The sequence below is a fragment of the Tasmannia lanceolata genome, unplaced genomic scaffold, assembly GCF_043159265.1.
Source record: "Tasmannia lanceolata isolate RefF3 unplaced genomic scaffold, GAP_Taslan_0.1 ptg000012l, whole genome shotgun sequence".
Taxonomy (NCBI): Eukaryota; Viridiplantae; Streptophyta; class Magnoliopsida; order Canellales; family Winteraceae; genus Tasmannia; species Tasmannia lanceolata.
This window is the reverse complement of record NW_027518689.1, coordinates 22,026,232-22,041,945: the sequence shown is the minus strand read 5'-3', so window position 1 is coordinate 22,041,945 and position 15,714 is coordinate 22,026,232. Positions and strand designations below refer to the sequence as shown.

At 37.6% G+C, this 15,714-nt stretch overlaps 1 protein-coding gene across 2 annotated transcripts in view; it reads left to right on the top strand.

The window, feature by feature from the left end:
- The window catches only part of AUG3 (HAUS augmin-like complex subunit), a 66,229-nt gene that overhangs the window by 38,170 nt on the left and 12,345 nt on the right, over window positions 1-15,714 (top strand). For both annotated transcript variants that reach the window (XR_013254347.1, XM_077391872.1), the window contains exons 9-10: window positions 8,446-8,577; window positions 14,129-14,198. Coding sequence is in view for 1 of the 2 variants with exons in the window: in XM_077391872.1 (XP_077247987.1) it covers window positions 8,446-8,577; window positions 14,129-14,198 (202 nt within the window). In the remaining variant the exon portion in view is untranslated. The remainder of the gene's footprint in view (window positions 1-8,445; window positions 8,578-14,128; window positions 14,199-15,714) is intronic.

The following is a 15,714-nucleotide window of genomic DNA, read 5'->3' as shown; positions in this document are numbered from 1 at the left end:
CAGGGACGAGAGCTCATCGTCTTCTCAAAGATTTCGTTTTTGCCGTTGAAGGTCGATGTTGGATCTCCATCTCTTACGTACTTCCACTATCTACACAGAACCCACCTCTTTCTTCTTCCTCCTCTTCTTTGTTTTTTTGCCCCCTGCAAACTCCCTCAAGGCCACGTTGTGTTGTCTGCTGTTCATAAGGAACGAATCGCAGCCCTCCAGGTGAGTGATTTTCAATCCATTGCTTGAAGGATCTACCTGCTTTGGACTTCGCCATGAAATCTGCATCGTCCTAGAAAGGGTAATTCCAGAATCTAACAAAAGCCCTAATTTTATCAACAGCCTATAAAACTTAGCACAAACAATCAGCCGTGCATTTTATAAGGGATAAAACCATAATAAGAGAAAATTTTCTAATCCAGAGGGTAGAATTCAACAGATCATTTCAATTGAAAAAGAGCAGAAGAAAATTAAATTTTCTTGTCCAGTAATTTTGTTTGGGAAAAAAGGGTTTCTTCCGGTAAGCCAAGATCTGATCAGCTAATGCGTTGTTAACTTACCAACTTCTCCAAAAGCTTAAGCTGTTGGAGAAAGGCGTTATTTATCTTTTATACTTTGACACTCCCCCGCACGTGTGGCCCACTTGGCAAACATGTGGCACATGTGGTCCCACTTTGGGCCGACCATCGCATGTGGATTTTTGCTATCCGGGAGGTTTGAACTTGAGACCTTTGGCTCTGATACCATGTTAACTTACCAACTGGCGTTATTTATCTTTTATACTTTGACACTCCCCCGCACGTGTGGCCCACTTGGCAAACACGTGGCACATGTGGTCCCACTTTGGGCTGACTATCGCATGTGGATTTTTGCTATCCAGGAGGTTTGAACTCGAGACCTTTGGCTCTGATACCATGTTAACTTACCCACTTCTCCAAAAGCTTAGCTTAAGTTGTTGGAGAACGGCATTATTTATCTTTTATACTTTCACATGCGTAAAAGCCAAGAAAGGAGAAGGGACGAGAACTTACGTGAGTAAGTCCAAGAACCGAAGGCCTAAAAAATCCTTTCATCTCGTTGATTTGGAAAGCATGACTGAGGGAGAGAAAATGCAGGGATCAATTGCATAAAGACATTGCGGTTAAGCTATCTGCATCCATGAGGAGCTACATGTCTTTAAAAGTCGAAAAGGGTGTTTTAAGACTTCTTGATTTCTTTTTTCCGTTTTAGCGGAGAAGGGGGACTCGACTGTCATTTTTTTTCTTTGGAAAAGAGTCGAGGACTCGACTTTCTTTTTGGTAAAGTTATAACTTATATTCGTTTATACGGGACCGCATCTCACAACCAATAGAAAACATTGTTTTTACTCGAGCGCAGGGAGGGTATCTGCCCTTGAGCGCAGAAACTCTTCTCTCTTTCTCTGTATAAATATATATATATATATATATATATATATATATATATATATATAGAGAGAGAGAGAGAGAGAGAGAGAGAGAGAGAGAGAGGAAACTGTTGGTGAGCTTAACCAAACTTATGGTGAGCTAGCTTGCCCAATCACATGGGGGCCCACTTTGTTAGGATGATCCAAACCATTCATTTGAAAGTCCCTTACATAGATGGGGGGTGTACCAAAAATCAGCTCCATAGGATCATCCTAACCCCTCCATTTGTGGAGGACAAAAATGGACAGACACAAATCTGCCCCATTTTTGTCCTCCACAAATGGAGGGGTTAGGATGATCCTATGGAGCTGATTTTTGGTACACCCCCTATCTATGATAAGGCCTTGCAAATGAATGGTTTGGATCACTCCCCAAAATGTGGGACCCATGTGATTGGGCAAGCTAGCTCACCATAAGTTTGGTGAGCTTAAGCTCACCAACAGTTTCCTCATATATATATATATATATATATATATATATATTTTTTTTTTTAAATATTAAAAATTTCATCATTTGCATATGTTTCCATACGCTTCTGTGATTTACAAGATTTCCACTGAAACCAAAATGCTTTCATTCTGTGCCGACCAAAACCAAAACCAAAGTTGAAATTTAAAACCTTGCTTATCTACATGCACCTTATCTAATATGGTCTGCCATGTCAACATAACAGCTAGATGATAGTTGGATTGTAGGTGTAAAAAATGGACACTTGTCCAATGGTAATTGGCCAACAACACTCCCCTCCTCTTCCTCTATAAATAGGGGGAAGGGGCTCTCATTTCATCAGCTGAATTCTGAGAGAGAATGAGAGATAGAGAGAAAGTGAGGTCTTCCCCCTTTGTTTGAGAGTGAAGAGCGTTGGTAGGGAGAGGAATTCGTTTGAAGTCATAGAGAAGGATCTGAATTGTAAGACCTTCTCTCCTTCATTTTTTTCAGCCTATGATTTGGCTGACTTTTTGAATTTATTGCTGACACACGTGTTGTGTCTTGTCCAACACGACACCCGTGTCCACACGTGTCGACACTCCTTTAGATACTTTTAAGTGTACTGCTAGAAGTTCTAGTGTTAGTGAGTTTATATGTATATATGTATGAGTGTGCCACTATTTCTAGATTTTTAGGGGTTTCCACGTCGGATACCTCGTATCCGGATTTGAATTGTAAGACCTTCTCTCCTTCATTTTTTTCAGTCTATGATTTGGCCGACTTTTTGAATTTATTGCCGACACAGGTGTTGCACGACACTAGTGTCCACACGTGTCGACACTCCTTTAGACGCTTTTAAGTGTACTGCTAGAAGTTCTAGTGTCAGTATATGTATATATGTATATGAGTGTGCCACTATTTCTAGATTTTTAGAGGTTTCCACGTCCGATACCTCGTATCCGTGTCGAAACACGGCCCACGAATCTGTGTCCACAAATCATGATTATAAGTACTTTCTATTTTAGCCGTGTCCCCGTTTCTAAATCTTAGGGAGTTTGCCGTGTCCGACACTCCGTGTCCGTGTCCACAAATCATAGTTTTCAGTTTGTCATACTTACTAGAAAGGAATTTTCTTTCCTCTTTTCTAGCTTGTAACATTTGTTACTAGAGCCGTCCCAGCATTCTAATTTGAGAACTTCTTTTGCAACGCTCTGTAATTTCTTGTTCGATTCTATAACTTTGTTCTTTTCTTTGTTGAACAACCTGTTTGATCTGGATCCAAAACTGTTTTAGTTACAACACTTGTGGATTTCTCTCGACCTAGCACATCCTACTTTCCATCTTACTGTCATTGTATGGATCGAATGCGCAAATCCATCAGATTTATCATTCCCATGGTTATTGCTTAAATCTATTTCCTATTGAGGTAATTTGCTTTCAACATCACAAATTCGGCTCTTCAATTGCCTCTTTCATTCCAGTGCTTAAAAAAGAATGATTTGTGATGTTTAGACACCATTTCAAATATTGACTGTTGAAACTCTTCACTGGAATTTGAACCAAACTGGAAGGATTAGTCTCAGATTGTGAAATTTTTTGTTCTTGTTGACCATGATCCGCCTAATCCGCATCACTTTTGGACCAATAAACACTCTTCACTTTGATCTTTGGTAAGCGAATAATCTTGTAAAGGATCCTTGTAGAGAGAAACTTCTACACAGATTTTTTTTGTAAATGGTAGATGATAATATTAGAAATGTCCGAGATGGTCATAGATACAGAGAGAGAACAAGAATACAACAGATAAAATAAAAATCGAAAAACTAAATAGTCAATGTCACGGCGGGAGAGAGTCAAATAGAGCTAGAGAATCCTTGAGGACTCCTTTTGCTAAACTATCCGCTATTTGATTAGCCGTCTGTCGAACATGATTGAACTCTTCATGGGTTTGATCCAATCAAGCTTCTCATCAAACATCCTGTCGAAACTCCATGGAGGATTGTGAACACCTTTAAGCAAACTGATAACATTTGATGAATCACCTTCTATCACTATATTATCAAGGTTATTTTTCTTGACCAGCTCCAACCCTTGAAATAGCAGCGCACATCTCAGTCTCAGAAGCATCAGCCATCCCAATAGGTCCTGCGTAAGCCCATAGAACCAGTCCCTGCTCGTCTCTAAGAACACCCCCTACTTCTGCTGGACCGGGGTTCCCTAAGCTAGAGCCATCAAAATTAAGCTTTAAGGAACCTGGCGGAGGTGGCGACGAATCTTGAATCAACTTTTGTTTCCTCTCCCCACTAGCTCAAATGTTGTTCCACCTTTCCCATAGATCGTAGGCTGACACAAATTTAAATGATGTGAGCGATTTTACCCAAGAGACAGAAATAGCTACCACTTTGACAAATAAATACGATGAACTCTTGAATTTGCCTTTAAAGACTCTAGCGTTTCTTTCCTTCCAAAGGACCCAAAATGTGGCTAGGAAGGACACATTCCAGAGAATTTTACCTCTTTCTTTCCATGGGTTTGCCTTCCAACTTGGAAACAAGTCTAGAAGGGATTCGGGGAAAACCCAAGAGATGTCGAATCTATTAATCAACTTTCCCCAAATGGCTCTTGCAAACTTGCAATGAATGAATAAGTGGTTGATGGATTCTCCCGCCTCTATGAAAAGGGCGTAGTGATCAATAATGAGAAAATTCCTGTTTCTGAGGAAGTCCACCGTCTGAATTCTTTCCTTAAGGGCTGCCCATCCAAATGTGCCGACTCTAGGGGGAACTGGGATAATCCACACTCTAGCCACCCTGGAGGACGTTGGACTAGTCACTAGATGATGGCAACAGAACTTGACTGTGAATTCTCTAGATGTATTCCAGATCCAAACTCTTTTTTTCTACCCCATCCTGTTTTATGTACCCCCCTCTAGCATTGCCAGAAATCTCTCCACACTTGGTAACTCGCGATCAAAGAAATTCCTTCTAAACTTCGGGGTCCAAACGACTCTACGATTACTTCTTCCCATATTTTCCATTACAAAGCTATCCTTGGTCGAAGATACTACAAATAGATCTGTGAAGGTCTCTTTTAGAGGATTAACCGAGCACCATGCATCATGCTAGAAACGGATTCTGTCACCCGAATACACCCTGAACTTGACTCCAGCTGAGAACAAGTGAATGAACATCATAATATCTCTCCAAATGGTGACTACTTGGTAACTAAAGTTATCACCTGGGAGCCAATTCCTCGGAGTAGCCCCATACTTACTTTCGATGACCCTCACCCAAAGATGGGAAGCTTCTTCTACACGGATTCACCGATTTTATCATTATATTTATGTAAATTTACCTTTATTCTCGTGTATCAATTCTTGCCTTCTGGTCAAACAATTCGATCCTCATCATAATTTTGTCCTTGATGTCGATCATTGTCTCGACCTCGAAATTCAAATGCCAAAACTTCTTAACTCTATGCCGATTAAAAGACTTGGTGTTTGTGTGTCCTCAATCATTCAACTCCCTACTGTCATCATCTTCATTCCTTGGTTTCCTTCCTCATGGTGAATCCACCACCAACTCGAATCGATCTAGCACTTGCAACACCCTTTGGAGAAAATGCCTGTAAGTAACAACAAACAATCCACTACGATCAATAGCTTTTTTTAGTGGGTCCCTATGGTCAATAGCCTTTTTGTTACCATCACGAACAAACGATTCCCGTATCAAACATGGCTCTGATACCCGATTTAATACAATTAAATCTACTAGGAACATACCGAAGAGATTTAATTCCACAAACTCCACTAGATTTTCACAATCAATGCCAAAGAGAGAGAAAACAGTAGCAGATATAATTAGAACATTGTCGGATTATTGAAAAACCCAAAATCCAAAATGGAAAAGTCGTAAATTTTCATTATCCTCCTGAAAAGTACATCAAAATTTCATATTAATACTTCCTGACTTCTATTTTAGAGATGCCCAAACTAAAAATAGAAAGTGTATTTTGTGTTCTGTCCTAAAAATAGTATTTACATTTTCTCTACATGGTGCCTACTAAAACCTACTGAAACTTTACCTAAAAATCTGCATATGTTTTTATAGATATTTTGGTTTATTTTTGCTTGTGGGTCCCTCTGTGGTGGATGTTAACATGACGTGTCGGACATTTCCTGGTGATCCAGTAAGCTAATTCCAAAATGATCTCTTATTTTGTCATCAATCCATAAACGTATCAGGTGTTAATGCCACTGTGTCACTTTCTTACTAAGACACATTATATACCCATTATCTTTTCTAAAACCTTCATAGTGGTGTTGTCAGTTGTCACTAAATATCCTCTTTCCGTTCGTTAAGAATTTCCCATGGTACAACATTAAGATGAACTATTCATGATTTATACCTCACATTGGAAGGCTTAACCTGCCATCATCTTAGCGAATCGTTATTACTTTTGAAGCATCGAATACATATATACCTCCAATAGCTGTGGAAACAGTTCCATACTCATCTGAAACTTTTGCTTAGTGAATGAAAATGTGTTCATGTTCACTATTGCTTCTGTCCAAAGGTTTGAAATTTCCGTTTCGGTAGGCCGAAACCGAAATTTTGGCCGAAATTCAGTAAAAGAATTTTTTCGGAAAAATCTGAATTTTTACCTGAAATTTCCGGTAACATTTGAAAATCCAGAAAATAAATAGAAAATAAATTTAGCCGAAATTACCTAAATTTCTGAGTTTCGACCAAAATCTTGGACTGACATTGAATCAAGGTACTTTTGGTGTCGGTCCCGGCCGAAATCCGAAATTTCAGATTTCTGCCGACATTTTAAACCCTGTTATGTGCATAATGGCCATGCTCATACTTGAAACCTGATGTATATGTAGTGAAGAGGATCATGTCCTAGAAACTAGTCTATCCTTGCTGCCTATTCTAAATTGTGTTTTCCACATGGAACTTTACTACGCCACATTTTTACCAAAGATGGTATACCGTATACCCCTTAAATCAATGAGAATCCTAGAATATTACATGAATAAAAACCTGCCTTGATAACAGCACCCATATCATCACCATTCAATTTAATAATCAAATAGCTTCCTTTCACAATATAAACCATCCCATTATATGAAAACTCACCCTTCATAAAACATTAGACTTTTAATGTCTCCAGAAATATTCGTAACTGAAAGCAAATTCCAATTCCCTAAGATGATAGGGTATCTCTCCTAGCGAAACCAACTTGCTAGAAGAAAAAGTCATAAACCCTAAAGTAAAACTTACAAGGAAGGTAGCTTGCCACATTAAGGCAAATTGCTTTAACCTGTCTAAATAGTTAGTATTTTAAATTAAGCAAAAAATATTGAAAAACCTACTACTTACAAAACTACCTGAAAACAACACGATCTGAAGCTACTGATAGAGGCATTGAGAATACAAAAGACACCACGCATATTTCTCCCAGTGTCCTTCCATTTTCTCGATTGAATAACCAGTGTTTTGATCTGCATCAATCATTCTAGTCTAGTGCTTCCAGGCATGTTATAGTGAGATTATCTGTATTTGTCAGACAAGCTTAGTTTGCAAATTTGTAATTGGAATTTATATAAAATTTTGTAGATATGCGGTATGTATAAATAGAATATGTAACTTTAGGTAATGGCAGTTCTGTAACATGCATATATGGCACAACTAATTACCAGGTGAGTGCAGGTTTGAAAATGACTTGGGTAGCAAAATTTTATTTATGATAATGGCAATTTTGTGGAGCATGATGTTTGTTGGGTATTTTTATGTACTACTTGGCATGGGAGTTACATAATTACTAGATCTTAGGAGGTTACATGTTCATAATTATGATATTTATCGGAATGTAACTAAGGAGTTACATGATCATGTCGTTGGAAGTCGTAACCCTGGACATTACAACAGCACATGGTTTTTGTAGGAATTAAATCTTAACCATAAGCAAACTCAATTATCTATAAAGATCTGCCTCCACAAAAGTTGAAATGTTCTTAATCTTATTCTAAATAGTACTTTTCCCCATCTTGTCATTAACTACAGCGTCTCTTAGCATTTATTATCCTTTTCTTGATCAAGGATGTGAGGGGGGCACTGTCACGATCACTCATTGAGATGCTAGTACAAACCCCCTCCAATGAAAACCACCTTCTATTGTTTGTGGTCTTTGTGGATCATTGTGACCCTGGCCTAGTAGATAGTTTTGGAAGTAACAACATGAAGGCACTCTGGTTATTTCTTTTGGTTCAAATTTGGAGAACTTTTTGTGATGATGAATGTACAAACTGTGCTTATCATTTGTTACTACATTAGAAAGAAGATCGAAGTTGGAGGTTCAATCTGAGCTTACCTACGCAAATGAAAAAAAGAAGATCCAAATATAATGATTAGCAAAATATTTGTTACACAAATATTGGGTTGAATGATTGCGTCACTGTTAAAGCAGAAAATATGATTTCTTCTTAATAATTTTTTTAGCATTGTTTCTTCCTTGCATTAACATTTCCTCTTAGTTTTCTATGATGATGTTTATGCATTTTTCAATAATGCAACAGATTTGGGACGAGTGAAAGACAGTGGGTAGAATCCCAAGTCGAGAATGCTAAGCAACAAGCAATTCTCTCGGCACTTAAATCTCAAGTTTCATCTGATGAAGCTCACATTCATCTCGATCTTCATACACTTAGGTATGTGCTCGTTTTTTCTTATCCATCCACAATTCTATCTTTAACTTCTTTTTCTGTTCTCTGACCAAACTTTTAACGATTGTGGTCATTTACTTTGCTGACAGAGCCAACATGCCTAGAAAAATATTTCTTTCTTAACTATGCTTTGTCTGAAAATGCAAACTGATATTTATCATTAACTCAATCGTTCTCCAATTATATCCAATGATTCTATTCAACTAATTTTGTAGCTTGATAAAGATTTGATATTACCAGCATGGAATCATATATTTTTATTCTGTCTGGGGTTTGAAGCACATATTCATAGATTGAGCAATTCTCATTTACCCGTCTTAATTAGAACGAAATATTGATAAGATATCTGTGGAAGTGACTTATTTTTCCTCCGACTGCAACAAATTTATTAGAAAGGAGAATGAGGTCAAGATTTTATACATAATTAGGACAAAACACACGTCCATTGGAAAACATATTATGTTACCTAAGCTGTAGTAGCTTTTAAGATAGATGAGTCATTACCAAAATATTTTCCTTCTAAAAGAGCACATTACCTAGTAGCCTCGTAGGTAGATGCACTTGTGATCATATAGCAGATTAAGCAAGCATCCAAACATTACAAATATTACAAGACTAATCTGCTGCGACCAAACCTGTGAAATCACACCCATGGTTTTAAATTTCGGCCGAAATGCCGATTTCGGCCAGGACTGACACCGAAACCGAAAGTACACATTTCGGTGTCGACCCAGATTTCAGCCTAAAATTCAGCATTTTTCAAATTTTTTTTGAAATTTCATTTTTTGCCGAAATTTTGGTTAAATTTTCAGATTTTGCTGAATTTTTTTTTTCTCTTTAAACAAATTTCGGCCGAAATTTCAGTATTTCGGCCAAAATTTCGATTTCGACTATGTCGAAATCGATACCAAAACCGAAATTTTAAACCTCGATCACCTGATTCCGCATCACTAAAGATCACCTCCCAAGTCCATGTTTATGATCTTTGGGAATTGTTAATTTTTCACATAAAATGGTAATTTCTTGCGTCAGTCTGCTATATCATGAGAATCACCTAAAGACTAAAGTGTTTATGCTATATCGTGCAGCTATGGAATTGAATGACGTTCTTGTTTATGTCGTGCTTTATTTAATTTTTATTTGTAGTGGTATTTTAATTGTTGAATCTTAGGATTGGATATCATTATCTTTATTTGTTATAAACGATAGTTCCATAATTATTTATGCATCTTATCTAACCGAATGAATGGAACCCGAGTTCGGTATATAGAAGCTCAATGTTTGCTTCCCATCCTCTTTCATAAAAATAACATTGTAGTAGAAACAGAAGGAGATATTGAAGAGGATGTTAACCATAGAATAAGAGCAGGCTGGTTGAAGTGGAAGCTTGCCTCAGGAGTTCTGTACGACCGCAAAATCCCTACCAAGTTGAAGGGAAAGTTTTATAAGACAGCTGTGAGGCCAGCCATGTTGTACGGCTCAGAATGTTGGGCCACCAAGAAGCAGCATATAAGATGAGTGTAGCGGAGATGCGAATGCTTATATGGATGTGCGGCCACACAAGGTTAGATAGAATTAAAAATGAAGACATTCGTAAAAAGGTGGGCGTGGCACCAATTGAGGAGAAGATGAGAGAGCACTGCTTAAGATGGTTTGGACATATCCAACATAGGCCTTTGGATGCTCCGGTGAGAAGAGTAGACTCGTGCCGAATTGATGGAGTAAAAAAAGGTAGGGGCAGACCGAAAACCACTTGGGTAGAAATAGTGAGGAAAGACTTGAGAGCTAGGAACATAACAGAGAACATGACCTTGGATAGGATAGAATGGAAAAAAAATGATCCACGTAGAAGAACCCCAACTAGAGCCAGGATTAGAGTTGAGTTGAGTTGAGTTGAGTAGAAATGGAGTCGTAATGTAACAACTTAACTTATAATCTGCGTCTATCTACCATTCCAAAAAAAAAAAATGCAGCTTTCTCACAAAATGAAGGGAACCCAAGTTGGGTACATTGAAGCTCAAAGTTGTGTTTCTTCCCATCTCTCTTTCATAAAACCAGCACTGTAAATCTGGAGTCGTAATTTAGAGTGTGATCATCTAGTGTTTACAAATCTCCAAACACTGTTCAACGTACTTTTTTTTGGCGGCTTCATCCTCGTAGTAGTCTCGTTGATGCCATTGGGCCAGAACTCTGAAGTCACCAAGTTGGTATGAGTTGCAATTATTCTGTGGAATGGCGTGTAATGAAATTTAGTTAATTTTGGGTCCATTTGACGTATTTTTGGGGTTTTAATGTGGAAATTGGATACCACCCAGAAATTGACCTCTATTGCTTGACATTAAAAGAGAGAGATATGAAGGCATTTGTTGTATTTACTTGTGATATGTCGAACACCTAAAAGTGTATCATCGGTAGCTTCAGCATAACACTCCAAATGTGGAGGGATACAATTTGAGGTGTTGTTTAAAGTGATTGAAGTGCAATTCGATCAAAATTATGCTTTATCGACTAATTCTCAAGTGCTATTGTCGGAGAGTTGGGATGTAAGTGAATATTGTATGTGAACCCTGTTTTTGTGCTCTTTACAAAGTTTAGTTGGTATTTTTTACTTGTAATTTAAATTTCTATGTTTCCCCTCAAATGTGGAAGGATACAATTTGAGGTGTTGTTTAATGTGATTGAAGTGTAATTTGAAGACAAATATGCTTTATCGACTAATTCTCAAGTGCTATTGTCGAAGAGTTGGGATGTGAGGGAATATTGTATGCGAACCCTGTTGAAAATTATAGCTTATATTACACCAATGAAATGGAATAAGAATAACTTCCTCCCTTTGTCCTTGTCACTCTTAAATCTTAATAAGTTTCAGAGGGATGTTCAGCTGAAATGTTCAAGTCTAAATACCCTGAAGGTTGGATAAGCGAAGCAAATGGAATATGGGTGCCACATGTCTATTCTCATAGGCCCTATCATAGGCTTCATTAGTTAGCTTTATTATTTTTTAATTAGTTATTTGATTTCACATGTAGATGTGGCCTATCCTCTTAAGTTACTTATGGGACTGGCCACATTAAACCCTAATCCTCTTAAGAAGGGCACATCTTCTCTTCTTTTCTCACTTCTCCATTAAACCCTAATTTCTACATAGTATTAGAGCAAGCAATCAACGATTCCCAAAAGTTTGTGATTGTTCCTCATCCACCATCTTTGGATTGGAGCAAAACTAACGAGAAGTCTTCTCACAAATGTAGATCTATTTGTACAACCACATGTATGGTTAGATCTACTGGTATGGGTAGATCTAACCCTATGTACTGATCTATAAGGTTTTACACGTAGGCTGGTTTGCTGATTGTTTTATATTTCAATAAATGCGATTTCATTTGGAGAAGATTAAATATACAACACATCTAGACAAGTCTATTGTTCAATTTAAAGCGGATTTGTGGTGCTATGGGTTCTCTCGTTTTTCTTGTGATGTAGATTTTTCTATATGATTAGAGCATCATTTTGTTTTGGGATCCAGTAAATTAGAAATATATTTGATAGTAACGTAAGTGTTGGAGAATCTCCTGCGGTCTTCGTTGTGGTGAGTAGTGTATTTTATATGAGTAGTCATGGAGATAACAAACTGGGACTGCAGATTACAAAGTCAAGTTAAATGGAAGCATCTATTTGGAATGTACATAGTCTGCCCGTTCATTGGTGGAATAGGAAAACAAAGAAATATAAATGATTTTATTCTTCAACCAAATAAGTTGGATCCCAATTATGACTATTGGGAAGCAGAAAATTTGATCGTAATGTCTTGATTGTTACCCTTTATGCAACTGATAATCAGTAAGGGTTTTGTGTTCCTAAGAACAAAAGAGATTTGAGACTTGCACAAAGGTACTCCTCCGTGGGGAATTTTTCAAAAATTTTCAAAGTTGCACCAGTTATTAAAGGAGATCTCTCATATGCAATAGAGGGAGATGCCTCTAGATGCTTACTATGCTTCCTTGAGGAGAAAGTGTGGAGTACAACCGTCATCAATAATACACTCCTGTTTGTTCTACTGATGCAACTGCATATAAAACAAATGTGGATATTTGAGTTCTTGGAAGGACTCAATTTTGATTAGGGGCAACCTAAGACAGTTCTTTGGGCCTGATCCTTTTCCTACCCTCCCCAAGACAATTATACCCTTATATTCAGATTTCAGAGTGAGGAGAGTAGGCAGAGTTCCATGTTGCCTAGGCCCAGAGAAGATCACTCAATACTCACAACAACCTCACAAAAGGTAATAGAGGAGGTTGGAAGTGGTTTGGTAAAGCCTGTGATGAGAAGGATAAACTAAGGTGTGACCACTGTGGGCATTCCTGTCATACTAAGGAGGCATATTGGGTTCTATAGAATAAAATTTTCTGACTTGCTGCATCTAGCACTTGTCCTGCATGGTAATCCTCTACTCATGCAGCCCAGGAATTATCCCATCATGCCTTGACACCCTATCAGGAAATGATTACGATCTGCAAAGAATAACTGGAAACTCTAAAGCTTGTATTGGCTCAGCATGACAGGCCATCAACCACATTTTTTCCACATTTGCTCATACTGGTACTTCAACATCAGTCTATCTTGCATCTTAAGGTCCCTATGGCGCTTCTTGGATCATCGATTCCTGGGTCTCTAATCACATGGCCGGCATTTTATCTTTATTTTCTTTGTATAAATCTATGATTTGGCCGACACTTTGAATTTATTGTTGACACGTGCCGTGTCGTGTCCGACACGACACCCGTGTCCACACGTGTCAACACACTTTTCGACACTTTTAAATGTCTGCTAGAAGTGTCGGGAACTTTATATGAAGTGTATGGGCGTGCCACTATTTCTAGATTTTTAGGTGTCAGCCTTGTCTATCCCATATCTGTGTTGAAACTCAGCACACAAATCTATATACACAAATCAAGATTATATTTACTTTCTATTTTAGGCTTTTTAGCCGTGTCACCGTTTCTAAATTTTGGGGATTTGCCGTGTCCAACACTTTGTGTCCGTGTCGACACATGACACTCATGTCCGTGTCCACAAATATAGGTATAAATGTTTAGATAGAGTCAAAGTTAAGATAGTTGATGGGACTTTTTCACTGAGTTCTCCGTAAAGACAGTCAACTAGTGAATAAACTCACCTCACCTCAGCAATTTTTGGTTCTCCATAATTTCCAGGGGATAGCAACTCTGTAGGTGGTATTTTTATTCTATCAAGTTTACCCTTTTCCTTTTATATTATCCCTTGCTTTTCTAGACACTAGAAATAGGATAACAATAAGGATTCCATTTAATACAACTTACTTTACCCAATGCATATACAGTATCATCGCATGCTCATATTAGATAGTAAAATAAACTATCAACACGCTGCTTACAAAGATGAGTATGTGGTCATGGTATAGAGAAATATAACATCTTTGGCATCATGTTCCTATGAGCATAAAATATCATATTTTATATAGCTGACATCATGTAATGCTTTAATTCTCACCATGCAGGCGAAAACATTCTGAATTGGGGGGAGAAATTTCAAATCTTTACAGAAAAGAACAGAAGTTGTTGTCTGAGGTTTGCCTTGTAACTGCTATTTACTATATTTGTCTATGATACAACTTTCAAATCTATACTGAAAAAAGCAGAAGTTGTTATCTGAGTTTTTTCCTTAAAAATGCTATTCACTATATTTATCTATGATACTTTTACTTTCATAGACTAATTATGTTATTCTTTTGCCTATGAGTTTGGACTATGCTTCTTACCCAATTTAACACCAAAGAAAACTTGCTACGCTGTAAATTGCTTTCCTGTTCTTAGCTTTGATTTACATTTACTGACCTGTGAATGCTTAGAAAACTGAATCTAATCAAATGAAAATAGCATGATGATAAATAGAAATCAACAAATAAAGCTTCTAATCATCGAAGTTGATCAATAATCTTGAAAGCTCAAGTCTTAAAAACACAAAAAACAGACTTTAACTCTACTAAGTCAAAGCATACCTGCTCCCAAGGTTTCAAGTTTTGGTTTAAAACACAAAAAACAGACTGTAACTCTACTAAGTCAAAGCATAACTGCTCCCAAGGTTTCAAGTTTTGGTTTCGGATGCATTTCAGTCATGGTGGAAATAGAAACTTGTCAGTTTCATACGGAAAATTAGGTGAATATCATGTAAAATTACGGAAACGTATGGAAACATATGCAAATGATGAAATTACACTAAAGCATTCATTAACCGACCCCAACTAGTTGAGTTGAGTTGAATGCATACACCACATTTCACATGCAATTCATATATATATAATTATGTAACACACAATGGTATAATATAGCACACTCACGGTTTTGGTTTCGCTATGCGTTTTTGTTTTGATATGTTTTCGGGTGGGAATGGAAACATAAACATTTCAATCATTTTGTGTCTGTTTTGATGAAAATATAAAACTATGACTGCTCCTAGACGTAATGTCTTCAATCCAAATGAGTGAGCTATTTATGATGATTCCTAGCATAGCAACACATCAAGGAGATGCAACATATGAGGTGTCTCTACACTGGCTAGTGAACCTCTTGCTAGTAACCTTGCTTCGTGTGGGACTTCTAAAACTCAATGAAGTCAGTTGGCATGTAGAAGCTCTTCACAATCCTACAAATCTTCATGGTACATGTATTGAGCTTGGAGTGGAAGGGATTCCAGCTGGTTATCAATAACCCCAAATCCCCTTGGTAAGGTGGTATGCCCCCCTCATGTACTTTTGTGACTCCTTCGGCATTCCAAGTGTTTGTAGCATGTAGTTTTTTTGTATTAGTTTTTTGGATATGGAGGTAAGGTGGTATGTCTCCCTCTTTGTACTCTTTTATCAATCAATAAAATTTAAGGTGCCGGACTGGGTTCCTAGATAAATTCCAGGTAAAAAAAAATCCCCAAATCCGCGAGAAGGCAAGAATGGAGATTATCATAATTTTGAAGGTGACAATCAAGGAGGTATGGCGACTGTACTGACCAGAGAGAAATGACTTCAAAGACAGTTGAATTGCTAAAGTTTGATGGACAGCATAATCCAGAGCAATTTTGTGACTGCCGTAG